We start from the raw sequence: 27,918 nt of genomic DNA, 5'->3' as shown, positions 1-27,918 counted from the left end.
GCTCATATTTACATCTCAGTGGATGTCAGAAAAAAATACTTGCTTATTTCTATCGCTCGGTGGAAAGAAAGACAATTTAAAAAGTCATAATATTATATTTCCAAAATTAGACATTTTTAGTATAAAATCTCTCAAATTTGAAATCCCTATACAATTTTTTTTATGCATTTCTCAGGTTTGACAGAGGAGCAGCCTCAAATAACGTTAGAATTCTTGGAATTCTAACTCGAAAAGCTTCTGTATGACGTCATCTATTTGCAGCTCCTTTGCGATCTCCGTTATCAATTCATCTACGAGCTTATCAGATATCCTGTAGACACATTGTAAACACATTTACAGGATAAAATTCTCAACATAAAAATGGTTATTATTATATTTACCAAGCAACAATGTCCCATGGTTTATTTTGCGTATTGCTAGAGTACATTGGAATCGATTGCATCGATCGTTGATATTCCTGCCTATATTTCAAAAAACTCATCTCTATTTCCTCGGAAACAACAAGCTCGATGTTATTCAGCGAGTCTGCCATAAGTTTTCCTTCTTTTACCTATTGCATTCATATAATCAGCATACAATGTTACATTTGAGTTTCAGGATATCTCTAACCATTTTTCAGTGTTTATTTATAACTTACTTTTGCCTCAAAATCCGGCAATTCCACTAAGCTCTCGTAATCCGCTTGACACGACGCGTCACAATAACGAGGTACTTTTGATGCATTTTCTATCGACGACACACAAATCAATTGCATATTCTCGCCATTTTTCCGCATCTCCGTCAAAGTTCTTTAAAACAAAATAATAAATTGAATCTCATTTCTTTAGCTATCAAAAGTAAAAAATAAGGAAAAGTGTATTTATAAAATGTAACGTGAATCACACACATTCGTACCTGTTTGTTTTAAGACATTCACATTCACTGCCGCCTGAATAACATATATCGCAGCTCGTGCTTGTGTTTATTTTTGCATTCATGCTCTTAGGCAATTGATATTTCTGCAGGAATTTCATTAATGTCTTCGTACTAGTTTTAGAATAAGCTGGCCTCGTTTCTGATTCATTTTGCTACATGTAAATTTGCAACGCTTACGATAAAATCGAATTAGAGATAAATTAGAGATAACTGAATAGTCTCATCTTTTAAAAAAGATAATTTAGACAGCATCACGCTGCAGTTCACCTTATTAGAAATAAAAGACATGAAATCTGCTATAACCGGCACCAAATTAGATAAATGATCCTCTGTAATCGCCGTCTCTCTTTCGTCGTCATTATTTGTGGAAGTATTCTTAACAATATTTTCTATAGTTTCTAATTGCTTTCGATTCTGCAACTTGCCAGAACCCTTTCTCGGCACTTTACATATTCTCCTAGTGAGCATTGCATTATTATGCCTTTCTTGCGTTTCGAAATTGTTGCCCTGTAAAGTAGAACAAAGTATTTCAACTTTAATGTTACAAAAAATCTGTCCCATATTGTTGCAATAAATCCTTTACATCTGAGTCTATAGGTAATATATCCATCATGGTCTTTATATCCTCCTCTTTTGCGAACGTCCTATGTTTTCTAATGCCAGTCTGACCTGTATCCTTGGATGGTGTTATAGGACTAGGATATGACTGATCCGTTATTAGCTCGTTAGAGACTCTCTTAACATTTATTGCATTATACCTTTTATCTTTTTGATGATAATCTAAAAGTTAATGCACATAGTGTATAAGCTAAAATATTGCAAATAATATACATCAAACTTGATAGTATATAAAATGATTTTACATACTCGTCTTGGGTTTTGAAATATTTTTGGAAACTTTGGTGTCCATGCTGTACATGCTTAACCGATTAGATAATTGTTTGCGATTAAGTCGCTTTTTATTTGTCGAGTTTGGAGTGAAGGATGCCATTGAGGGAGTTTTGTTAGTATCGGGCAAGTCGTTATTCGCATGGACTTTCAAATTTGACAAAACGGTATTGCATTTGCTTTCAATCTCCTTCCCCTGCGAACAAAGAAGCAACTTTTAAGCAAATTCAATTCTAATGTTTCTTTCATTTTTGTAATTTTGTTATCAATCATCAGTTAGCATAAATTCATATTAATAGCGTAAACATAACCATAACGTTACCAGCGACAAAACATCAGTGTCCCCCGAATCAAAATAATTTAAGTGGAGCCTATCGCACATAGTCTTCAGATCGAGAACTACTTGCAATATCTCTCTAAGCTTTCCAGGCTGTCCCTTGGGAATAGAGCTGGGAATGTGTTTGCAATAGGCGACCAATGCGTGCAGCAACAATTGATGAGCAGCAAGAAGTTTGTGCTCAATGGCATGCATGTGCAGTCCCAGATTTCTATGATTCGGCCTTATTATCGCACGCGGCGAGATAACGCACATATGCCTCCGGATATCCTTGACGTATCTATTAAGATCGTACAGATAGTTCCTCGAGAATCGTACGGCGAATTCAGCGACGCACTGCTGCCGTCTCTGAAGGTCCTTGATCCCGTCCGGCGCAGAGATGTTTCCCAATCTGAACGTGATTTCGTCCAGTACGTCGCAGACCCTTCTCTGCATCGTCAAGATCTTGTGCATGGTGAACGGATCTGGTCGTACGTAAATGACTCCATTCGCGACGTCGTCGCGGCGCGCGCTGCTTTCAGGACTGGAATTGTATTCGACACCGTTACTCGCATGGTGCAGCTGCCTCGAAGGTTGCCTCTTTCGCGGTATTGCGTGACCGGAACGAGACTTTCTGGCGTACGACTTGAAGTCCTCGGGCTCATGCCTTCTTTTATAAGCTGGAGCGTTATTCTCTTCGGGAATCGTAAGCAGCAACGTGGTGCTACCTGTCCCGGTATCTTTCATAATCGGCACTTTCTTTGGCGCCGAGTCCCTGATATTATTTACCTATTATTATGTGAGCTTTAGCGATCTAATCAATGTAACCTCGTGATACTATTTTCATAGAAAATTTGCTTACCTTCAGCTTTTTTTTCTGATTGTTTCCAGTCTTATTACTATACTTTTTCCTTATTTCGTCAGGCAAAATGTCCATCTCCAATTTTTTAAGTTCTTTATCCGCTTCCCTCATACCTTCATCCAATAACTGTTTGATACTCTGAACAGAGGACTGAATGCCATTTTTGTCGTAGCCATTCAGCTCTTGTTGCCTGACGAAAGATGCCCATACGCTTTCCTCCTCCTCCCGACATCTCTGTCTGCGTACGTCCTTTACTATGTACTTGAAACGATTTGTAGGCACATACTGTAATAGAAAAAAAATAAGATAAGTGTCTTGTTTCGTATTTATCAGCGATAAAATGCATGAGAAGCGTCCTAAATAGCCAAATCTATTGAAAACAGATCTCATGTCTGTAATTTTTTTTGGCAGAGTACCAGCAAAAATACAATAAAATTAGTGTTAACAGATTATGATAAGAGATCTGTGGAAACTGACAATGAGTAGAATCTGTCATTCCGTAATCATTTAAATGATGTATCCCCTATTTAAATGATTACGAAACGACAAATTCCACTTATAGTTTCTACTGATAGCCTGCTGGTAGTAGCTTGACAGATTCTGCTGATAAAATATGAGTTTAAATCAGATGACAGATAGTTGATACCAGTTGATATTCTATATTCAAGTCTGTGAACTGCTCAAAGTGCTAATAAAATTCGAAATAGATTTTGCAAAGTGTGTACTGCAAATTTTGTTGACACAATGTCAATAGAAATGTAATAAAAAGATGATGATAGAACATGATGGCAGATTAACTGCAGAAACGAGCATATCCATCATTCCATAATCGTTTATAGTATATATTGTTACTAGATGACAGATTCTACTTGGTTTCTGTTAGCAGTCTGCTGTCAGATTACGTCAGCAGACTTTGCCAGGAGAACGTGAGCGGACGCAGCTGATACCAATGAAATCTATCGCATCTACCCGAATCTGCAGGCGAACCGCGGCGCTAACATTTCGCACATTCCTTGGAAGGGATATGCACGCGGAATGAAACATTACGTGAACTGTCTCGAGATTCCGCGGAATCTACCTTAAAGTTAAAATCATCGTTTTCATTTCCAGAAAGGAACGGATCCTCCGTCACGTCGTCGCTCAGGTGCAGGACGGTTTCCGCGGGATTCAAGAGGAGCGACATCCTATTCCTTGGTTATGTCCGGTATTTCGAGGGGTGCGCGTTCATTCGCGTCCCCTCGGCCGTGCCATAAACGACGGATATCAAAGAGGGGGGAAGTACGATCTTGAAAAACGGGACGTCGTGTGGCACGACCCTCGTTTGCATGGGAACGCGGTGGACGGACGGACTTGGGTCGACTTGGGAATACGAGCTTCTTGTCCGGATTGTATAGTGTATAGGCTGAAATTGGCGCGACACGAAAAATCGATATCTCTCCCTAGTTGGATTCTCTCAATCCCCTCCCTTCCCCCCCCAATGGTTCAAGGCCGTTCCAACGATATTAAATTCGATCGATTCCCCCGCGATGAAGCCTTTCGCGGACGGGAACGCCGAATCGCTATATATTGTATTGTTCGCGTTTCGTCATGCGGAGCGTTTCTTCGAGCGTTTTTCCAGACGCGCCAAATTTTTTCAATCCATTCGATCGATGGAAGAAAAAAAAATTCGAATTCGAATTTCAAACTGAAATTTCGCGGTGGAAAACGATTTCGGGGAGAATATTATCTTCGCTATAATTCCTTTTCTCCGCATACGCGGAACGACGGTCGACGAGGCGAAGGGCGAAGGGTCGGGTTTTTGTCAGCTGCGCGATTGGGAGCGCGCCGGCTACGTGAGATACGATCGGGAAGAGGCGTGGGCGCGGCCACGCGCCGCGGATCAATACTCGCGGCGTCTCGGCGGCACGGGTTAACCCGCGGCGAACGGGGTGTAATCGCCAGCGGTGCTCAACGCGCGGCCTCCTCGACCGACCTCGACGCGAGGCGGCTTTCCGTGCGTCCCGCCCACGCCGGGCCGACGCACCGCGTCGCTCGCTTCGATTAATTACTCATCCCGCTCAATTTAGGCAATTTTCCGATTCATCGCGGGCGAGAAATGGTCTCCGCGGCGCGCGTATACAGGAAATGCTGCGCCGCGGGGAAGCGGCGGAGCACCTCTGCGAGAGGCGGCGGACTCGCCGGTCGTGAAAAGCGCGCGAGATTCGAACGGCGACGTGGAATCGCGGTCGAAATCGGTCTCGCGGTTCGCCTTGGCGGCGCGTAAACGCGGATGGAACGTGAAATGGCGCGTCGGCCGGTCGACCTTTCCGAATTGCCGCGTCTGTCGCGTTCGCGGGGAGAACGATCGCTACACGACGGTCGCTACACGTCGCGGATCGTTCGAGTCCCGCGGCTCGGGGCTGCGCCACGCTCGAACGTCGCCGGCCAATCGGCGCGCGCGCGCGGCGCGGCGCGATGACGTCACGCTGCGCGCGCAGGACGTTCTCATTCAACCCTCGGACCTCGCTGCGCTGCGCTGCGCTCCGCGACTCATCCGCTCCGCTTCTCGTCCTGCGAACTCCCTCTCGCCGCGAGCTCGAGGGTGCTCGGTAAGACCGCCCGATAATTTTCTCACTTCGTTACGCGTTTAACGAATAGATAAGTCTTCGCGCGACGTATCGGTCGAGCCTCGTTAATTTGTTTCCCGCGATCGTTTCTCGGCAACATTTATATAGACTCCCCCATGGCGTTGCGAGATCCGAAAGAAGTGTTTTCAAATCCTACGATTATCGTCCGTGTTCTTTTTTTATCCATAACGCTCGCATAAAGATAAATATAATACGCTTTGGCGATTCGTGTTGATTTTGCGGCGCGTTCGATCCACGAAACCAAGTCGCTGAACAGTGACGTGTTCGATTGATTGACGCTATTGCGTTTCTAACTTTCCTCGCTCGTTCGGTTCCGTCCACCACTTGCTTTCACGAGTGTAAAACAAATAATTAAATAGCTCCTGGATCGACGTTTTTAAGAAACTGTATAAATGTCCCTGTGATCAAGTGTGAAGTGGATCCTTCGCGACTCTTGCGATATTTAGATTCTGGTATTTATAAGAGAGTGATACTAATTGTGAAATTATGCATTTTCCACACAGGTTGCTAGAACACTTGAGGAAGCTTTATTCGCGCTAACAAACTCAAGTCGCAACTGTGTAGTTTGAGTGCGTGTCTTAGATCACTGGTAAAGATATAACGGATATCATAAAAAATAGGCGAGGGTAAAGCCAGGATACTGACGACTAACTTCTAACTGGTATCAACCGACAACTTCAGGATGACATCTAAAGTGCTAATGAAACTACCAACAGTGCCCTTCCCTCAAGTGAGTATACGCTCGTCTTCTCATTAAACGTTAAGTTACCATTCAGAAAAAATGCTGTTTAATTTGATTAAAGTATATTTTAATCAAGACATTGACCTAGCTTTGATCAATGTCTGTTATCCTTTCAATGTAGAAAGTACATAATAAAATTCACTGATGAGATTACTTGTTTGATTATTTATTTGTTTGAGTATAAGAGAGAAAGGCTCCAAGTTTTAAGATTCGAGTTTTGTATGCTCTTTCAATTACAAGAGAGAAAAACTTTAAATTTTTAATAAGCCTTTGTTCGTATAAAAGGGGAAGAAAGCACCACCCGACTTGGTCTCCTTGCCCGAAAGAAACGATGGATTCGCACACGTCAGGCATCAAAGCTTGAACGTGGACAGAGTAATGCAACTGGAGCAGAACGTGAAGTTTCTACAAGAACAACATCAGGCAACTTTGGTCGCTTTACATCAGGAGATAGAATGCCTGCGTCAGAGAAATAGAGGTAACAGATAATTATATTGGTTCTCCTCAAGTATTTTGCCTCTAATCTGTTTTATAAACGTTTACAGATCTGCAATTTCAATTAGTATTTTCTAAAAGAGCACACTATGGTGTGGCTAGTAGTCCTTCTTCGCCCGAAGATAATGGAAATGGGTTTGCGAAATCAAAGGTAACGCGATACCATTATTGATCATTTGATAATACCTGTGCCTTTTGATGGATACCTCGAGCATCTAAAAGTTTGAATCCTGAATTTACAGGGTAGCCCAATATGTGTCAATGTAACACCTTTGCAAGTGGAGCTTCTGGAGAAAGACTTGCAAGATATTAAGGTGTCGTTACAAGAGGCGAAAACACATAACCAGTACTTGTCGAACATTATAGAGCAGCAAAAAAAGTCAGTTGTTTTACACGAAAGTATATCATATGGGCCGTGTCGTGACAGTAGGCTAACGTTTCTTTCTTTTATTCTGCAGGAGATTGGACATAACGGAAGACCAGAGAAACAAAGTTGAAGTGGCGGACGTGGGAGTTCAAGTCGGAGATCCCGTGCAAGCGAGCCTAGTTGTGCTTTTGGAGGAATCGTATGCGATGGTGAAACGGTTGCACAAGGAGAATATGGATCAAAAGAAGGAGATAGCCTCGTTAAAGGCAGCTTCCTCGGCAAACTATGCTGGTACTAGCAGAAACGGACGTTCCCGCGACGGTAATAATTCCCATTACAATCGTGGTTCGCCTACGAGTACGACGCAGGAACAGACGTCTCGTAAATTTCCACCGTTACCAGTACCGAGCTACTGGCATCGTAGATCACCGAGGTATAGCTCATAGAATTCTATCATCTATATCTATAAACTTGTAAATTCATCATAAAAGACATGTTTGAAAAGTCTAAGCAGTCATTAAAAATCTACATGTGAATTATTACAGGTACAGCACGAATCGACACGAGAAGCAAGACCACCAGGCAGATACGGACTCGACCGTTTTGCCGCAACTCCAGAACGGCAGCGTGAAGTCAGCGGAAGCGGCCAGTTTCGAATCGCCGTCTTATCGATCGCGCGAGTACCGCAATTACGGCCGCGACGGCAACAATCGTAAATACAGAGGTCAGGCGTCGCGAAGAGACAGCAATCATTATTACCATTCTCGCGAATTCAAAGACAGAAATTCCAAGGATCATCCGAGAGACATGAATGACACTGGTGAGGGCTCGAAAGACGCGGATAATCCTCGAAGACAGTAGATCGCGATACACGTTGCCGATGCGTAAAGATAGTGCGATCTGGCAAGGTTTATAGTCCTCTGGGACTATAACGCATTGAGATTTTGAACACATGAGAATTTCGATACTATACCAACCATACCAACTATAAGACTTATCGTTAACGAGTGATCAATGTTCTCTTCACTGGTGCTGATCGATCACGACAGTCTCATGCATATATAGCATGCAATAGGATAGCGACGACGAATGGGTATAAACTGTACGATTTTCGATGGAACAATCTAGTTTGTATTCTAATTTTAATTGTTATAGGCTGCCATAAAGGGATGTAGGAACTTGCGCTTTGTAGATTGACGATAATCAGCAGAGTGTTTAGCGGAAGACTTTTTGCTAGACAAGAAGACTTTTTTTCTTCCTACACACAGAAACGAGAGAAAATGAGTACGACCAAGGGCTCACTATAAGTGCTAGCTTTTCGGCTGATGCTCGTAACTTCACAGACTTGAGCTTAATATGCGTGCAATAATCCGATATGCTGTCGACGCATGTGTGTACGTGTATTAAACTTTTAATCGATAATGAAGCATTAAAGAGTCGCTTCTGAGAGTCAAATCTAGTCATTTTCACGTATTCTATTGAGACAACAAATCGTTGAACGATTTAGCATTATATACACATAGATATATAATACATATACAAATATATATACATATACATATAAATATGTATATATATATTTATATTTTTTATTGGTTTTATGTGTATCTATATTGTTAATGTATTTGTTACGTACAATGCATTATATTTCATCAAAGTAAAGTCAAGTTATATTTTATTTTGATCTTGCGATAATATTATACACACAACCTGATTGTCTTGTAAAAATATGCACGAATCTATTGTATTTGATTATTCTCCTCTTCGACAAGTTTCTTTATTTTTTCTTTGACTATTTTCAACTACGAAACATTTAAAGATTATTGGACTTGTCTACATTAGGCAAAAATTTTCGTAATTTCTACTTATAACCGATTCTTGAATTTTAAAAATAGCAGAATGTATGTAGTATTGTTAAATTTATTCATTTTAGAAGAATTCGCGGATACCCTGCGGAATAACATGGAAAAAATTTGCCACATTAATCGGATTATAATACAGAAGTGTACTTTATAATTACGTAAAATCTTGTACGCTTATGAATGGATGAATTATCAAAATAATATAATATCATAACAATCATGTGCGTAATTTAATTTTTTGAAAAACCATCTTCCACGATTATTCTATATATTCCATATATATTAAATAAATCTTGGCTTATCGTAATCTTTTCATTTATCGTCACCATTATTTCAAAATATTTTACTTAATTCTGCGCTACATACACATCTAGATTTGTTTTAAGATGTGAAATTTCAATGCTTCAAATATATTGTTAAAATCATAAATTACTTCGTCAAGTTAATTTATCTTTCTTGTCCTTAAACACGTTACGTGACAGAAAACAGAAAGATTTCGCTTTTCAGAAAAAGTTTATTATAAAATATACCTTAGTTAAGTACATATTCAACACTACATACGTGAACAATCTCTGTAACAACTACAGACGCGGCCGAGAATTGCTAACGTAAAAAGAATTGTGAACAATTCTACGAGAGTACCCTGCAAACGGAGAAAGGCTCTTCAGGGCGGTCCGCACGTGGGAGTTTTAGTAAAAGTTACGTTCTAATTAAAATTACCTTCTAATTAAAATACAAAAGCGCATGTTACCCGCGTATAGAGGACCAACGCTGGACATCGCACTTGAGCGTTGTAGTATTTATATTTTTATTACAGTGATACACAGGAATATAAGGAATTTCAAGACGGAGCACATAATCAATGCCGTAACGCCGAATATTGAGATAAGTTACCGAGTTATGTTTGCATGTGCCACCGTTTGCATTCCCGTGAGTCTTAATGTTTACATCACAACCACAAACGTAAAGTTACACGAGTGAAACAGAATCGCGACGGTCGGACGCGACTGAACTTAAAACGCATATTAGTCGATTATCAGTCCATTATCAATTACAGGTAGTTTCGTCGATAATAAGAGGTAATGACTGTATATAGGACTCGATCTTGACATTCTACATGATTACAGGGCCTGTATACGCGGATCGTTGTATTAAAAAAGAAGAAAAAAATTCACGAAACTCGTAAATATGCAGAAGAGAAGCACATAAGACACATAAGAAAATAATTCCCGGGATTGAATGTTTATGCGCCTCACCCTGTATAGCCGACGTTTATTACAATCTCCATCTACGTACTTTATTCAACGGCTTCATAATTTCGATCAAAATGACCCCAAAATGTCAGTCTTTCCGTTTAAATTTTGTTAATTTCATTACAAGTATAATTGAGCATGTGATTGCTGTCCAAAGTGACTTATTGAAACTCTCTACTTATATTCTACTGTTTCGCTAAAATACAATTTACATACGGCAATCTAGGAAATGTTTCCTTCACGTACGATGCGACACGGCACAAATATCGCGTATAATTTTTGCGACGTTACATTGTACAATTTCGATTAACTACACCTGCAGCACAAATATTTTGTTGACGCCTGAAGAAGCAAAATGTGAAACTCGCGTAAACAAGAGATCGTATTTCTGACTACTAATCTAATAATTCTCTGTGCAAATTAAATTGAACAAAACGCTCCGTAATATTCGATGATTATTGTTTGTCATTTTCGCGTAGAAACACAGAGTACCGCATGTCTTACGTTACTTGTTCTATGATAGCCCGTACATATGTATAATTATCGTTAAATGCTAGAAACTCGTCGTTAACAAGAAATAAATTTTAAAACTGACCTAGGGTATTTGATTATCGAATCGTGAATGGCTAGTGTTAATTACATTTCTCTCTCTCTCTCTCTCTTTCTGTCATTCATATTTCATATATATTTTACCTCACTGTGGTTTGTCTATTTATATTTGAACATTCACACGCGTCAGCTTGGTTAATGTTAAAAGAAAGAAGAGTAACAAAATACATAGTTAACAAATAAATAGGAACCAGCCTATGTTACACTTAAGATACTAATGGACAAAAGTGTGAATGACAGTAACGCGGTATCCGAAACGCAGTCCTGAGGAAACATTGACTGATTGTGAGAGGGTATTTTGTTACTTTTGTTCGCTTTAATTAACAATGAATTGCGAGAGATAATGTCTCTATTCAGTTGCGAAAGTTAATAACCGCTACACCATCATTCTCCTCTTCTTACCGTACGCCATTTTCATCACGTTCGCAGCTTCCATCACGAGAGTGTCCAGTATAGCTACCGTGAGTCCATTCTTCACCGCCAACTCGTCGTGATGAAACTTCGTCCATTCGTCCTCCTCGGCTTGAGCCTCTCTCGCCAGCAACTCGTCGACCCTGTCTCTGCGTTTCCTGCTCCAACGCATCACCATGTTTTCTCGCTGCAGCTTCGTTTTGAAACCGAACAGCGTAGCGACCTCCTTGTTAACATACTCGATCAGTTCCTCGACGTTCTTCGGGATCTTCATCGTGGGCTTTATCTTCACGTTCGGCTTCGTCCAACTCGGGCCAGGCTTCTCGTATTCTGCTCGATAGACCTCCACGATGGTCTCCTTACAGAGATCGAAAAGGAAAGTGTTGTAGATCCGCCTGTCCCTTCTCTCACTCTTGTCTTTGGTCAATTCGTAGATCTCGGGAGGCGCTTCCAGATTCGCGATATCCTCACCGGCCAGCTTGGCGTTGTATATCAGGGTTGTGGCTTTCTCGGTGAACGACGTTAGCTCCTCGACGTTCGACGGGATTACGGCGGTGACCAGCGAAGGCGAACTGAGCGAAGCCGATAATCGGCCATCTCCAGGTGGGGTGTAAGGAGGCGGTGGCTTGTTCGGTATCTCTCGAACGTAGTAAGACACTTCCTCCGCTTCCAATTTCTTAATCTTAAAAATAGTTACGTATGCATTCAAGTAAAATGTCCATGTTTGCGACGATCTGATCATACACGTGATACGTACCTCCAACTCGATTTGCAATTGTTGGATCCGAAGCAGCTTAGCTTCCAACTCGGCGACGTCCTGACCAGGTTGTCCCACTGAAGCTGTATGGAGTAGAAACGAGAAATATACATATCGATAAATACGACAGGTAGGCAGAGATACAAGTTTCTCGAGTAAAGCAACACGAGCCTTCACATTACATCGGGGGTTCACAATTTATATACTTAATTTGAGAGTGCTCTAAGGAAAGGAACGGTTGGAAAATAGGGAAATATATCAAGAAAATGTTTTAATGCACATATATATATATAATGCATATACATACATATGTATTATATATATACATATATATAAAATAGTAACAAAGCTGTGACAAGGTTGGACATTCCATATAACACCTGTACACGATAGTAAATCTCTTCTGACAAGTTCAGAGGGAAGAGAAAGGTAGATATATATATATATATTATAGTAATTTATGAATAATTGTGTGCGATGCATAATATTTACAGGCCTTTCTTGTGCGCATACGGATCAATAATGAAAGGATCAAGCATTTCATGCGACACTGATTTGTACAGAGATAAACAAGTCAATGTTCGTATCATTCGTAGTTTCGTGTATTACCTTTAGACAAATATAATCTCGACTTTGCTATTTGTCTGAAAATAAACAACACATGGCTATACCAGGCAACGCTTTTGCACAGGAGAGCACACAGCCATTATAAAAAACAAAAGGTGTTTCTGTAGTATATAAATGTGTTTAGATCAAGATGTGTGTATGTATCGAGTGTCTCTGAGATGGTCAGCCCACATAAAAATTGCATCGCATGATTTCGGTCGAGAATGATATATAATTTGTTAAGAAAGAGAAAAAAAGATCCACTATCTCTCAACATATACAGGTTGGCTTGCTTTGAAATATGTTATTCGACTCTTGCAATTCAATCGCTCGAATAGCATCTTTCAAAAATTATTGCTTTGCAACGTATCACGATTAGATTATTTCGCACATTAGACCAGACCAGACATCCATTCGATAGCGATATCGACTGGGTTACAATATTTATATAACTCTTATAATGACACACATAATGTTTCAAGTTTGAAAAAAATATGTACAATCGGACGGAGATGAGTACTATAATATAGGATTGATACTCTCATACATTAAAACTCTAGTTAATATATGGCCCAAGACGTTATAGTTGTGACTCTGTATATTGTCTACTATATTTCTTAATTTTATATATAATAATATTCTAATATTACTTTGATTATCGTAATAGAATAGGCGAGAATACCTTTTAATTCGTAGATCATAGCTTCGATGTCCTTGTCAGACGTGGTAACGATGGACGCGGAATGGAAATTGGTCTCCATATCGATGCTCTGTTTCGTCGCTTTAGTGCCGCTCAGCAGATCATCGTCCAGGATATCAATGTCCAGCCTCGAGTCATTGAAATCTCTCGGAGAGTCCATCTCGATCTCGGACACACCCCTCGGAGTATCGCCGGCCTCGCTAGATTCAGACGAGCCATTCTGTTCCTGCAGTTGCGAGACTCTCTCGCGCAGCTCGTATATTATTCGTGACTTGTCATCCTCATTCAGTCTCCAAGAAACCGCCTTTCCCTCAGATAAGCCGTCCGCATCGTTAGCCTCCACCGATTGTCTGTCCTGCAATTTTGCTTTTTCTAAGAATCGACCTTTGGTTTCGTCCACTTCGTAAGACTCCTCCTCGAGCCTGTTCGTCGTTCTATTCATCTCGGGGGACGAACCATCGTCCTCCGCGGAAACCTCTGCGCCCGAGGCCTCACTGATCTCCTCCGTTACACTCGGCGCACTCTGGTCACTCCTCTCGTTGTTTTGCGAATTGCTCGCTACAGAATCGAACGATGACTTCTGTGTGATTTCGTCCAATATTCTCAATACGTCCTCCGATTTCTGGATGGTTTGATACCTCTCCGGCAAGTTAGCGGCCTTCTTCGCGGCGCCTGTTCTCGAGAAGTCATCTTTGTCTAGAATCTCGGACACCTCGAGACTTTCCTCGGAGATGTCCTCGTATTCTGGATCTTTCAGTACGTCGAACGTCTTGTTGATATTTCCTACTACCGGTGCGTCCGATATCGCGGTTTCGTTCGTCTTCTCGGCAGTGTCATCAGTTGTCTCTTCCTCAGCTCGTCCAGTCTGCGCCGCATCATCTATTATCGGCTCGGGAGAATCACGCGACGACGCAACAGGTTTTTCAACGGTATCCAATCCGCTCACAGCAACTTCTACTAGATTGTCCAGCTGCTCGCCATCCGAACTATCTTGTTCCGAGATTGATTCCAGACATTCCTTTATCTCGACGGGCACAGCGCCTTCATTTTCTGCCACAACGCATTCATTCTCGTCCTCGTTTACATTGCACGATTCCTCTTCTTCGGCTAATTCAACTTTGGCATCAATTTCAAGTTCAGATAACACGTTATCCTCGGCGCTACTCGAATCCAGCTCAGTTATTATAATTTCTTGTACTTCCGACACCGCTTCGCGCGGACTCTCCTCGTTATCTATCTCCACATATAAGTTTACATTTATGGCAGATTTATCGTCGACTGTTCGTAACGAACCATCTATTATTTCCTCACGATTACCAGCTTCTTTATCTTTACAAGTACTCATAGAGGCTGCATTACTTTCGCTTATACCTTCCACGTTTATTTCGCTTTGCGCTTTGTTATTTAATATTGAGGCTTCCGAAACTGCTTCAGTTCGATTTATGTTGATATCCATATCACATAAGAGTCCTTTAAAATGACTATCGACATTTTTCCCGTCCTTTTCTACGATATCCTTAACTCTGTCTAATAATTCCGCCATAGAATCAGACATTACGTTATCAAGCTTCTCACCTCCAGGAATGCTTTTTCGTTTATCATTTTCTCTAGCGATTATATCCAATATATCGTCAAGTTCGTCGTTGCTTTTTACCATGTGAGACTGTGCTAAGGCGTCGTTAAACGTAACGTCCTGTACCGCGACGTTGGTGGATTCCCCTTTTGGAAGAAAGACCGACACGTCAGAGTCGCCTATTAAATTGCTTTCAGCTTCTTGATTTGTCATATCATCGACGCGTGATACATTCTTTTCCGAGAAATTATTCAAAGTATCGTCCAGGCCTGATTTCAAATTCTCGAATTTTTCACGTACTCCAGTGCTAATCTCATCTTGCGGTACCACGAACGAATCGGACGTCGTCCAGTCCTTATCCTGAGAAATATTTCCCGCGCTGACTGTGCGCGATCGATTTTGATCAGTCGTAGACGCAAGTGTCCGTGAATTTACGGTACTGTCGAGCACTTTTGTATGAATATCTTCATCGAGATCCTCTGATATCTTCACATCATCAGCGGCATCACGTCTGACTTCTGCCTCGAGAATATTTCTCGACGATTTCAAATCTTTGGCAACAACATGCGAGCTCTGACTTGAAGCTAAACTAGGCGCGCTTCGCGAATCGCCTTGTGATACCGTTTCCTTTGAACGATGACCGGCGATGATGGGAGACTGCATTGATATAGTGCTAAAATGTTCGGCAAGTCCCAGAGAATGCGCTTCTTTTGTTCGAGCTTTTACAAGATCCTTCTCAAGTATCGCTTCACTTAAATCGCTCTGTTCATTTATACTTTTCTTCGAGTCATCGACAATCTGGGTTGCTGTATTCTTCGCAAGATCGAGGCTCTTTCTACTCTCTGACACTTTGGAAAGAATTTCGGAAATCGATTTTATATCAAGCTCGGAGACCAAATCATTCAGCAACTCTTCATTTCCATCTTCTAATGCTGAAGTTTGATTATCGCCGCTTGCAATCTTAATATGTTGCGACAGTATAGATTTTTCTATTTCATTCATAATCTCTCTGCTTTTGGCTTCGTAATCGATTTCATGAGATAAATTAGAGATGGTAGGAGCTTCTTCCGGGATTATTGCCGATATTTCACTACTTATTCTGTCCGATATGTATTTATCATGGCTGAAAGCATTGGAAGCTATTGATTTTTTATTATTTACCGACATAGATGATTCGGTATCGACTTTCTTCTCAGGCAACACTGCTTGCCGTTCTTTATTTTCAATATCAATTATTTGATCGCTAAAAACTGATTTAGATATTATCTCTGATATATCCTGCGACGTATTCCTGTCATCATTATCTGCTCTAGACTTTTCATTCGATTCATTACTTAAGCGTGACATTATTTCTGAAAGCGCCTTAATGTCCTTCTCGAGGGAACTGATATCCTCGCTCAAGTTCTTATTGTTTAACTGCAGAAAATCTAACTTTCTCGAATAAGTAAGTATATTGGAATCGGTAACACGTGCAACATTTTCCGTAGAATACTCGGATTTGCTCGGAATAGATTTGGAGTATTCGACGTTTCTTATTTCTGGGATCTCGGACAATATCGTGGGAGTCTTTGGCAGAGATTGATCGACATTAGTATTTAATCTATCATCTGCTGATTCGGTGTTAATAGTACTGTGATCTTCAAATCTTGCATCCGATATCGTTTGCACCTCCAATTCTGATCGTACCGTACTAGAATCAATTTTAGCGTTTTCCTCACCGTATGATACGCTAGTTTGTTTGATATCGGCAGTGGATTCTCCGATTTGGTTTTCAGAACGTGCATCGTTTGAAGTCGATGACGTCGAAGGCACCGTTCGAATTTTATCGTACGCTTTTGTCGATGTATAATCATCCAAAATAGTTCGAGCGCTATCGTTGGGATCCGTAGTGTCTTTTAGTGCGAAAACGTTAGCGCCCTTGATATTTTCGGATGTCATAAATTTCTGATAACTATCCCTCTCATGCTTCGATAAATCCTTCAGCTGATTTCTCGTCAATAGAAGATCCGATTCTGACCTAGATCTCAACAAATCGCTGCTTTTGTAGATGTCCTGTATCCTCTTAAGCGGTATTTCAGGTACTTTGAAGTCGGCCAACGACTTTGGCTCTATAGCTAACTTATCAGTTTCTTTAGTAGTTTTCTTCGATTCCAACTTTTTGCGCATCTCATGAATGGTCGTGTCATATTTCTGTCAAGTACAAAAAGAAATTTCATAGAACAATAATAATCAAATAATTATGTGCGTATATAAACTTACCTTGATTTGAGTCTGCAGGTTTGCTTCCAGAGCACGCAGCCGTTTTTTCGTTTGCTTCTTCACTTCTCTTTTTAGACGCGCCATTTCGAGACGTCGTTCCGCTAATTTCTCAGTGAGAAGTCCTATCCTTCCCTCGACGTCGCTCGTATCAGACGACAAGGTGGTATCTATAAAAGAGCACATATCGTGATCAGTTTAAAATTATGCAAAAAGCTACACTTAATTAATATGTAATAAAGTAACACGTTGTCATAATTATTATGATATTTGCAAAGGATCTTGCAGCTTGTTTGAGTTACAGCTAAATTTAATTCAAAATTTATCAAAGAACCACTACACGTTATCAATGCAAGTTAATTGATCTTTTATATATGCAGTGTATGCAAGTGCGTTTTTGTTACCTCCTCCTTGCTGATACAAAACATTAGACGCTGCCACGAGTTTAAATGCCGCCTTCTCCATACGAATAACACGGTCCTCTTCTGCTCTTAACCTTGCGTGCCACGCCATCCAATCTTCGACACAATTCTTGCGCGATGCAAGATCTGTTTCGCGTGCGTTCAAAATCCTAAGGGGCACAGAAGAAAGTGTACAGTTCCGAGAATACGCACATGCATGCCTGTTATGCGGATTGCCTCTGCAGAGAATCTATTTTTACAATGCTTCGCTTGATGCGGCATGGAGATGCACACAGGTTTATTATTAGATCTCCCAGCGTACGATTTTAGTGATTCAGGATTTTATTAGCAAAGCACACGCGTGTCGCGCCGAAAAACAGTGTCCGAACGTTTGCAATTATTAAAACTGAAAGGAACAATGTGATAAATGAATGTACGCATATAGGTGCACTTACTGTTCACATTCTCTGTCTTGCGACCTAACGACTATAGACCTCGAAAGATTTTTCTCGCTTTCTCGAGAACTGTGATGGGAAACGGCAAAAGTGCTAATCTGAGACGTGGATGCGTCTTGAGTATCCCGCTCGTTCCTGGAAAGACTTTGATCATTCTCAAATTTTCTGCTCGAAGCTTGAGCGGACCTGTTTCCCTTATTCTCGTTTGCTGTCGATAACTTCGAGCTTTTGTCCTTGGCCTTCGAATGCTTAACGAGCGTCTGAAGCGATGTTTGGCTCTCATTAAAATCTGATTCGTCCAAGATCGAACTTTCTTTGTTGTTATCTAACTGAAGCAATGCGTTCTCCACTCTTGTACGTTTATTATAAAGCTCAATAAGCTCCTCCGATATATGAGAGCTTGATTTGGACCGCGATATATTTTCCGATGATATACTAGAGGCTGATTTCGTTTTTTGATACTTGGAATTTTTACGCTTAGAGCTTGTTTTCAGTTCGACCGTAGGCTGGAACTTTTTAGATATGTCTCTGTCACTTGTGATAGACTTGTCAATCTTCTTTGAGTTCTTACTCGTACTCGCCTGCGATATTTCGGAGATGTGTGACTGCGTCGTCTTTGAAACGGTGTCTTGGACCATCTCTTCCTCTATAGATTCACTCGTGGCAGTTGCAGCGTTAGAAGTTGATTCTTTCCCTTTTGCAGTTGTCGCGGTTTGTATGGAAGGATCTGTTACTTGCGACGTTCTTGATCTATTCGCTTCGCTGATCCGAAGCGCTTCCACTAATGTGATCGTATCAGATTCCGATTTTACATAATCAGGTACCGACGCATCTACTTCTAGTCTCGGTGACTGCGACAGTCTGATCTGATCCTGATTTTCCAAGAGCCGAATATTTATTTTCATGGGATGAATCCGTTTCGACTCCATGTCCAGCTGATTTTGCTTCTGTCGCAAAATATCCGCTCTAGGCATCTTGTCTTCGTACTTTCGAGACCGCAGCTTGTATTTCGACATATCGCTTTTCCTTTGTAACTGCGTGGGACATTTCTTCTGTTCCTTACTCTCAACTAACTCGTCGAGTCTTGCCGCGGACGTGTTGTTTCCTTCGCTTAAACTTATTAATATGTTAGGCTTCGAATACTCAATTTTGGATGCATCACTCTCGGATACGTTCAGGCGCGTGTCGATCTGAGACCGATCATGCTGAGACTTATCAGAATCGATCAAGGAGCTCATAGAGCTATTACTGCGTATATCGTAACCCTTCATAGGACCCGATAATCTTCTCGGCGACTGGCTGTCTGCGATCTTCTTCAATTTCGTCAAGATATTCTTCGTTGACATTTGCGGATTAAACATGCCTCTCTGTTTTTCAAACATACGTTTTCGTTCCAGGCTTGTAAGCTCGTGAAACAATTTAAATCTATCAATAAACGAAAAAGTTTAGTATAAATAAATTGAAAGTACAATATATTACACAAATGTGTCACTTACTTTAGAATTTCATCTTTCTCTTCTAATAGTTTTAGAAGCAGAGCTCTCTGTTTCTTTTTCACTGAACGGCTGTCTTGTCCGGTATCTTTCAATGCACGTTTTTGCTCTTCTAGCTGCACCAATTTCTTGGTTTTGTCGTTTAATGTTTTTTCTCGAACTTTGAGCCATTCTTTAATTTGATAGCTTAGTTGATTCTCGTCTCTCAAGAGTCGTGCTATCTAAAAACAAAAGTATAAAAAATATCCAATTAATATCAAATGTAAACGCACGTAAATAACAGAATATGCTTGCCTGTGAATCTATAACTTTATTAAACGAGCACGTTACATCTCGAGTCGAGATACTAATCTCGGTCCCGGTTTCCGTTTTTATCGACGAGGTAGTTTCGTGCAAACTAATCTCCGACATGGTCCTCATTCTGCTAGGCCGTGACATCTCTTCTATTTGGTCCAAATCTTCGAATTGTATGGCCGAACTTACAGGCAGTTGAGACATTTCATTTCTCCTCAAAAATGGTTCGTATGGGTTTTCACGCATCTCTGACAATCTGTTTTGCACGTTCCGTTCGTCCGCGGATATGTCCGTTTGAGTCGCAATGTCATTTACCGTTTGCGTTTGTACCTCCGCCACTTTGACCACCGCTTTATTAAACTTTCCACAATTAAATCCATAACCCGCCTCATCGACGTTGCCTTGGTTTGCCTTTTTTTCTACATAATCAGTTAGATTCCATGTTGCTGTAAAAAAATATTCCAAATATTTAGTATAATGTATTTATACATATACATAATGTATTTCTAGTGATAACAGGCTTCTTACTTTTCTCAACAGCATCGTTATCAATCGTAGCAGCTGCACGGTCTTCTACGATTTGCGCGACTTCCTCTTCATCTTTTTTATCGATTTTCTGCGAATTCTTTTGTTCTTGCATTTCGCGTTTAGTGTTGTATAGACACTTTTCAACATCCATTATTTGTCGGAGAGACTCATTGCAAGAATCGTAAAGATGCAGTTCCGCCTGAAATTGCATATGCAAAGCTGTTGGATGTATCTGAAATTCCAATGCGCTTCCACTTTATCAAAAATACACTGTTATGACTGAATAAAACGTGTGTGACAATGTATTCATACTCACCAATTCTACCTCCTCTTGCTCTTTTTCAGATTTTACTGTCGGCTTGTACTTGGGGCATCTTGCATCAACTTCCGAATCATTGTTCTGCATCAAGTATCTCCTTCGTTTAGACTTGAACACAAGATTCATTCTTTCTGGCGTCATTAAGTTATGAAATTCTGGTTGGGAATAGCCCTCTCTGAGGGAGATTCTTCTAGAATCAAACAATGCTTCTGGCAGTGTACTGTCGTCCACATCATTTGAATCATCGTTGGTAGCTATTTCTTTAGTTGTAATAATGCTCTGTGAACATGACTCCTCGTCTTTTTTAACGCTCGTACTTGCAGACTGTGCCACGGAATGTTCTGTATATTTGACATTTTCTGAAGTTTTAGATGATCCGGCAGAATTAATGCTCTGTTTACCTTCCACAGCCGTTTCGAGATCTTTACTTTTTGATGCGTGCGTGGAACTTATAGGGTAAGCACTTATACGACTCCTGGAACTGTTTGTTTCAGACATAAATTCAACATCTTCTGATGGCTCCGAATTGACACTGTGTAGCTTATTATCTTCGCCTTGGTTATTCAACATTTTATTTTTATCAGACACTCTCTTCGTTTGGTCCTTACAGATAATACTTAATTTGTCTTCTTTCAATTGTCTACTATCCGAATCAGATTTATGTTTCACGTCTTCCATTTCAGACTTTTGCTTTAAAAAATAGTGGCTCATGTCTTTAGATTTATTTTCGGTACTAGATAAAACGCCCATATTATCTCTCACTGCAACTTTATCTAGCACTTCCCAAGATGGAAAAACCGGAAAATTGCTAGATTCATTGCTGGACATTCGAATCTTGGATTCTAGAAGCGTGTCTTTTGTTAATTCCACCGACTGTGCATTAAAAGTCTTCTGTCTTTTGTCATCTTTTTTAGCAATGGACGCTACAAAATTTTTATCTTTTGATTTTACCGACGAAAAGTCCGTACTCTTTGCAGTAAGGAATGGTCTGTCATTCTTTGGTACGTTCGTGTTACCCATATCTCTGACATCTTTTCTGGAGACGCGTCTTGGGCTTCGACTGCGTTTTACTTGGTCTTGCATGGATTCGTCCCTCTTTGCACACGAAGAATCATCCTTTTTCATTCTCTTAGATCTGTTTTCCTTTTCTCTGGAGCTGTCTCTACCATGTTCTTTCTTCTTGCTTAAATTAGACGATATAGAGACATTTGGTGCTTTTAACGGCTCGATGCTTTCGGACGTAATAAATGACGATCCGTCAGAAGAGAAGTCTAATTTTCTCTGTACTCTTTCACCAGTTCTTAGACTTTTGTCAGATCTGTCGTGCACAACGTCCATTGCAGCTATTTCAGACTTTGTCGAAGGCAGCTCCTTTGAAACAGAACTTTCTCTGCTGGAGAAATCCAGTGTTTTTGGAGAAATTTTCAGATCTGGTACTTTCAGCGGCTTGATAAAGTCCATTTTTTGTACACGTTGATTCCGTGTATTCAAACTTTGCGTACTAGCCGCTTTCAGTATCGAAGAAGTCAAACTTTTTGCTTGAGAACTTGAGTCATGTGCTTTGGCGCCAATATCAATACGATCTTCTAAAGCGAGCTTTTGTTTCACTGCGCTAATAAACGTAAAAGGATATGGCTGTACAGGATAATAGGATAGCAAATTTTCTAAGCACTTTATGCCACGTGCCGGCACTCGCAAATCAGCTGCATGCTCCTTGAAAGTCTTCTGTTGCGCCTCAAGTTCTCGAGTAATCTGTGCTGCCTGCAATAAAAAAGTAATATAGAATTTTATATATGCAAGCAACAAAGTAACAAGCAAAAATCACTCACAACAGCAGAGGTCTCGGCGCGTTTGGCAATAACATCCGGATCGGAGAAGAAAACATATCTTTTTTTATCGATGGATCCTTCTTTTCGGTTACTGCTCTTCATATTCTCATTCTTAAACTATATAGATAACATCCCATAAAATTATCATATTGTCATCCATATTTCTCGTGCACTTATGAATGCACTTATAATTATAGTGGAATGCAACAGCATCTGAAAACAGTACCAAAAATATGAGTTAATATTAGAAAAAAGATATCCTCTTAATGATATGAAATAAAATAATATATCTGTACGTCTAATCAAATAATCTCGTCATTTACAACTTGATTGTTTAGTCACAGATCATGTAATCAGAATTGGGGATTCACGAATTGATATGGAATGGGTTATCTTATAAATTTTTACAATACACACACACACACACACACACATACACTTCGCCGTTCTGTTCTCACTCATTTAGTGTTCTATTTGCTTACATGAGCTTGGGACACCGAAGTGAAAGATATTTTCTTAATAATATAAAATATATTAAATAACTTGATCGTTTGTGAGAGACAATGCTGTTTAGTTGCAAGTCTTGCAATCAAAATTGAGAATTGGCGAATCGATTATTTTACAATTTTTACAATAAACATCATTTACATTCTAACTTACAGGTTTTAGCTTGGAACACCTAAGTACAACGATCGAAAAAGGTAAACCTAATTAAGGCATCGCAGGTGAACGATTCTTCCTTGAACCAACTTTGCTCGGCGACGAGAGCAATCGCGCAAATGTGACATCTCCATTCTCCACAGGGGTGCGTTCAGGAATTACTGGAATTAGGCTAAATTTCCATGTTCCATCTTCTTCTTCTGGAGTTTATATGAGGTTTGTTCGCGTCGCATGCTCCACCATGCTCCTAAAATGCCCGATCTACAATAGCTGTAGTAAGCTGTAGTAAGCCTCAAGCCGTAAGAAATTGACCAATTACAGGCGAATGTGAGGAGAATAATCGACTGTGATTGGTCAATTTCTTACATCTTGAGGCTTACTACAGCTTACTACAGCTATTGTAGATCGGGCATAATGCTGGCTCTACAATGCGAGTCGCAAAGTCGTGAGTCGCAAGAATTGGCCAATCACAGTCGAATTTGAGGAGAATAATCGACTGTGATTGGTCAATTCTTGCGACTCACGACCTTGCGACTCGCATTGTAGACCCAGCATAATGGCTCCTGCACACAGGACGCGGCAGCGCGGCATTGCGGCAACGCGGCACCGCGGTAACCAATCACCATCTGCCTTTCCGTACTACTTTCAAAAGTAGAACGGAAAGGCAAGACGGTAATTGGTTACCGCGGTGCCGCGTTGCCGCAATGCCGCGCTGCCGCGTCCTGTGTGCAGGAGCCATAACTCCAATGAACTCCAAAAACTCATCTGCTCCAATCGCCACCTTTTATCCCTGATCCAAGTGCTCTTGGTGTATGCGACGCGAACAAACCTAATGGCTCCGCTTCCCTATAGGGCGCGACAAATGGCTGTGCTTTGCCGAACCTCCGCTAGCTAAAGCGGGGAGCACACACTTCTGCACAACGCATAATGCGTAAGCATAAGAAAATTGATTGGTTTATTTCCTTATGTACATGTGTATGAACCAATCAATTTTCTTATGCTTAAGCGGGAGCACACACTTTACTGCACAACGCATAAGGCACCGGTCTTACAATGGAGTCGGAAGTCGGAGTCGTAAGAAATGACCAATCACAATCTATTATGCTAGGTCTACAATGCGAGTCGTAAAGTCGTGAGTCGTAAGAATTGACCAATCACAGTCAATTATTCTCTTCAAATTCGATTGTGATTGGTCAATTCTTACGACTCACGACTTTACGACTCGCATTGTAGACCTAGCATTAAGCAGGGCACACACACCTTTCGTAGAACGTAACAGTAAGGTTCCGACCAATCGTGTTGCTCGATTCTTACTTCTACGGTTACAGACGGCCGAGTTGAGCAACGCGATTGGTCGAAACCCTACTGTTACGTTCTACGAAAAGTGTGTGTGGCCAGCTTTATTCTTCTTGCGGTCGAAGAATAATGAACTGTGATTGGTCAATTTCTTACGACTCCGACTTCCGACATCCATTGTAGACCAGACATAATACGTAAGCATAAGAAAACTGATTGGTCTATTTCCTTATGCACATATGTATGAACCAATCAATTTTCTTATGCTTACGCATTATGCGTTGTGCAGAAGTGTGTGTTCCCCGCTTAAAGGTAGGTTTTCATGGGCAGTGAAATGCAGCACGCGCTGGTGTCGCGACTGGCGACGACTCGCGACAACGACGCCAAGCGAGCAAAACACACACACGTACAGACCGTTTAAATTTAAAAAGATAACGGCATGTGCTTGCCGTGGCGTCTCTTTCAGACGGGAGTGACGCGCGTGAGTTTCTTTCGTGCAATAGATTGACACTTTACTGAGATCGAGGTACGTATGTGACAACGCACAATTTATAGAGACCGTGCTTTTAACTTGCAATATTATTATTCTCCGAAGGAAATAAAGACGTGGGAACGATGGCTGATCAATCAGAGTGGAAGCCTCTCGTACAAAAAATGGTTGTGGATTTCGAGTACGCGCTCGACGAGCTGCAGAATATCTGGGAAGACATCGGATGCACCAAGGACATGCGAGTGATGTACTATGATCAAGCGTACGAGCACATAAAGGGCTTGCTGGATGATATGGTGGCCGAGGCACAGTTGAAGAGGCAACGTTTGTTCGATAATATACAGGATATGTTAAAACAAACAACATCACTGTACGCAGAACTACATATGGATAAGACACCTAAAACGTACGAACAGACCCCCTTGTGCAAGGTCGAACAGATGCTTCAAACGGATCTGCAAAATTTGGAGTGTATGAAGAAGGAACGTATGATGATCTTGAAAGAGTTGTTGACAAAGGAACATGACATTTGCAAGAAGCTCGGCTGTAAGGCGCTGAGCATCGCCGCGAATGTCGTGCCCACTGAGCAGGATCTCGAGAGTTTCAAGCTTTATCTGGAGAAACAGGAGAACGAGAAGGTACGTTTAGAGAGCGTTTTTACAGACATACGTCGTTCCATAATCAAGATGATGAATGAATTGGATATCTCTCCATCATCGTCGTTCCAAGAGTTGATCTGCAAGAATCCTGAGGAATTTGTGCTGAGCGCGAGCAATATGACGAAATTGAGAGAGTTCAGAGATGAGCTGAGTACGCAAGTGGAAGAAACAAAGTGCTACGTTGAAAAAATTAAGGAAGATTTATTGGCGTTGTGGAAGTATCTTGACGAGCCTGCCGACGTTTGTCACGCGTTCCTTGAAAGGTATCCTGGTTACAGTACCAATGTTATAAATGCCCTCAGCGCAGAAGTAAAGCGTTGTAAAGAGAAACGGAAGGAGAATATTCTTCAGTATGTTACGCAGATCAGATACGAATTGCTGAATTTATGGGACTTGTGCAAATACTGTGAAGCGGAGAGAAATGCATTTGCACCGTTTCATTCCAACACATTCACAGAGGATCTGTTGACGTTGCACGAGTTAGAAGTGGAAAGGCTGCGCAAATTTTATAACGATAACCGAACGATATTCGAGCTTCTGGAGCAACGTGAGAAGCTGATAAAGAAAATTAAGGACTTGCTCCAGCGAGCGAACAATCCCGATCGCTATTACAATCGCGGCGGCCAATTGTTGATGGAAGAGAAAGAGCGGAAGGTGATACAAAAGAAGTTACCCAAGATAGAAGCGGAATTGAGGCACGCGATCAGCGAATACGAGGCTAAGCACAAGCAGGTGTTTACCATTAACGGTACATCGTTGGAAGATGTTTTAGCGGAGACTTTGGAAACTATTAATCACGAGAAGGAGTCGATAAAGAAGGCGAGGAAAGAGGCGAAAGATAAATCGATCAAAAAATCGCCTTTAAACAGTTCTAAACGGACGCCAGGTATGTCCCACTTGAGCATTCACAGAGGTCCAATGCTGGGACTATCGAAACGCAAATTGTTCACCCCGTCTCCCAACTCGTCGATAAAGCGCAGAAATAAAAACGGTGACAAGAACAAGCCCACCGTCGCTGCGTCTAAGGTCCGAAGGAGTGGAAAGCTTCCAAAGATTCAGAAGCCAGGCAGAACTTCGAAAGGCGGGCAGAAAAGGAGGGAATCGTCGTCGCCCACTAACAGCATCACGGACACGACGTATAATCAGTTTCAGGGCCACATGACGGGCAGGGAAGAATTGCACAGCTCGATGTTGCCGGAGCAGATACTTAGGAGCTCCAATAAGCTCAATATCAACAAGACGCCGGTACGAACGCCCATGAAACCGCTGAGGAAACATCTTTTAACAGCAACGCCCGTCACTCCCGGCTCCACGCGTAAAACGCCGCACAGTCCCAGAGTCATTCACACCCCAAAACTAGCGACGGCCCCAAGTAACTTACCTTTCATCTTTTAAACGCGATAATAAATTTTTAATGTGACATAATAAACTTTTTCGCCTGCGAGAATAATCTGGAATCTGGAAAATGTACGTTCCACGAAATCCTCACTCCAATCGTGCTGAAAATTTGTCTCAAAATTTCAAATTTTATCACATATCACATATAACATATAGGACCGTATAAATGTGGGAATCGATGTACTTTTATTGCTTGGTGAAATTGGAATGAAAAAATGTATTAAATTCTCAGACAGCACGCATATCTAAAAGACATTGTAAAGATATTTAGAAATGTTTTTAAGATATTTTAGACATGCCTGTTTCCAACGTAATCAAATACACAGTTGAGATTAGTTTAAGTTAATAAATATACGCGTTAGAGTAATATACGATAAAAAGTAAAGGCACATCATTTATAATATCTTTCTTTCACCGAACGGGAGTGTAGTTTGATGCAATTTTATTCGCAGCTGTAGTATATTAAGTAGATTAAATGTTTATTATTATTGTCGCACACATATATCTATGATTTATTAATGAACTAGTGTATAGACACCTTTTTGTAAATTTTAACGTACTTTTAAGTAGAATAATATTTCTGTAACTTACAAAAAAGACTACAAGGTCTTTACACATTTCACGTGCTCTTTCAACATGTATGAAACTTAATTCTTAATATATGTAATTATTCAAAATATATAGAACAATTATATTTTCAAAAAGATTACCTTAAAAATATTTTACTACTCATTGCAGCAACAATAGGATGATATTAAACTATTTGAAATAAAAGACAAAATTAATTAAAATTTATAAATATATAATTTTAATAGATAATAAATTACATAATTTATTAATTGAAATGAATTGCAATT

The 27,918-nt window shown here is 40.8% G+C and overlaps 4 protein-coding genes and 1 long non-coding RNA gene across 7 annotated transcripts; 3 read left to right on the top strand and 2 right to left on the bottom strand.

The window, feature by feature from the left end:
• Positions 1-75: 75 nt before the first annotated feature.
• LOC139810412 (uncharacterized) lies at positions 76-4,417 on the bottom strand. 2 transcript variants are annotated; one of them, XM_071773942.1, is made up of 10 exons: positions 4,060-4,417; positions 2,982-3,266; positions 2,126-2,908; positions 1,783-1,999; positions 1,499-1,695; positions 1,183-1,422; positions 895-1,067; positions 638-788; positions 381-550; positions 76-310 (listed from the first exon to the last, which is right to left on the bottom strand). In XM_071773942.1, the coding sequence occupies exons 1-10, from the start codon at positions 4,162-4,164 to the stop codon at positions 205-207; spliced, it is 2,427 nt and encodes an 808-aa protein (XP_071630043.1). In that variant the 5' UTR covers positions 4,165-4,417; the 3' UTR covers positions 76-204. The 2 variants fall into 2 exon arrangements, with proteins under 2 accessions (XP_071630043.1, XP_071630044.1); XM_071773943.1 differs by lacking the exon at positions 4,060-4,417 and having other exon boundaries at positions 2,126-2,894; positions 2,982-3,121.
• A 1,006-nt stretch (positions 4,418-5,423) lies between these two features.
• LOC139810413 (uncharacterized) lies at positions 5,424-9,294 on the top strand. Of its 2 annotated transcripts, XR_011731327.1 has the most exons (8): positions 5,424-5,569; positions 6,112-6,338; positions 6,636-6,828; positions 6,896-6,996; positions 7,088-7,224; positions 7,304-7,645; positions 7,758-8,305; positions 8,368-9,294. XR_011731327.1 is itself a non-coding variant. In XM_071773944.1 (7 exons), the coding sequence occupies exons 2-7, from the start codon at positions 6,291-6,293 to the stop codon at positions 8,071-8,073; spliced, it is 1,137 nt and encodes a 378-aa protein (XP_071630045.1). In that variant the 5' UTR covers positions 5,424-5,569; positions 6,112-6,290; the 3' UTR covers positions 8,074-9,294. The 2 variants fall into 2 exon arrangements, 1 of the variants encoding a protein (XP_071630045.1); XM_071773944.1 differs by having other exon boundaries at positions 7,758-9,294.
• Positions 9,295-9,568: 274 nt separating this feature from the next.
• Positions 9,569-23,363, bottom strand: LOC139810410 (uncharacterized). The gene is made up of 12 exons (XM_071773939.1): positions 23,219-23,363; positions 22,559-22,771; positions 20,727-22,490; positions 20,411-20,642; positions 19,883-20,328; positions 19,592-19,809; positions 18,096-19,520; positions 17,644-17,810; positions 17,243-17,409; positions 13,393-17,173; positions 12,105-12,187; positions 9,569-12,029 (listed from the first exon to the last, which is right to left on the bottom strand). Exons 2-12 carry the CDS (start codon positions 22,658-22,660, stop codon positions 11,313-11,315), a joined length of 9,102 nt encoding a protein of 3,033 aa, XP_071630040.1. The 5' UTR covers positions 22,661-22,771; positions 23,219-23,363; the 3' UTR covers positions 9,569-11,312.
• Positions 17,821-23,364, top strand: LOC139810417 (uncharacterized). Its single transcript, XR_011731328.1, has 2 exons — positions 17,821-18,073; positions 23,221-23,364. It is a non-coding gene; the product is annotated as an uncharacterized lncRNA (long non-coding RNA).
• A 1,356-nt stretch (positions 23,365-24,720) lies between these two features.
• Positions 24,721-27,773, top strand: LOC139809916 (protein regulator of cytokinesis 1-like). The gene is made up of 2 exons (XM_071773185.1): positions 24,721-25,040; positions 25,110-27,773. The coding sequence occupies exon 2, from the start codon at positions 25,130-25,132 to the stop codon at positions 27,056-27,058; it is 1,929 nt and encodes a 642-aa protein (XP_071629286.1). The 5' UTR covers positions 24,721-25,040; positions 25,110-25,129; the 3' UTR covers positions 27,059-27,773.
• The last annotated feature ends 145 nt before the right edge of the window (positions 27,774-27,918 follow it).

The sequence above is a fragment of the Temnothorax longispinosus genome, chromosome 3, assembly GCF_030848805.1.
Source record: "Temnothorax longispinosus isolate EJ_2023e chromosome 3, Tlon_JGU_v1, whole genome shotgun sequence".
Taxonomy (NCBI): Eukaryota; Metazoa; Arthropoda; class Insecta; order Hymenoptera; family Formicidae; genus Temnothorax; species Temnothorax longispinosus.
Note: the sequence above shows the minus strand (reverse complement) of the source record. Positions and strands in the feature narration are given on the sequence as shown.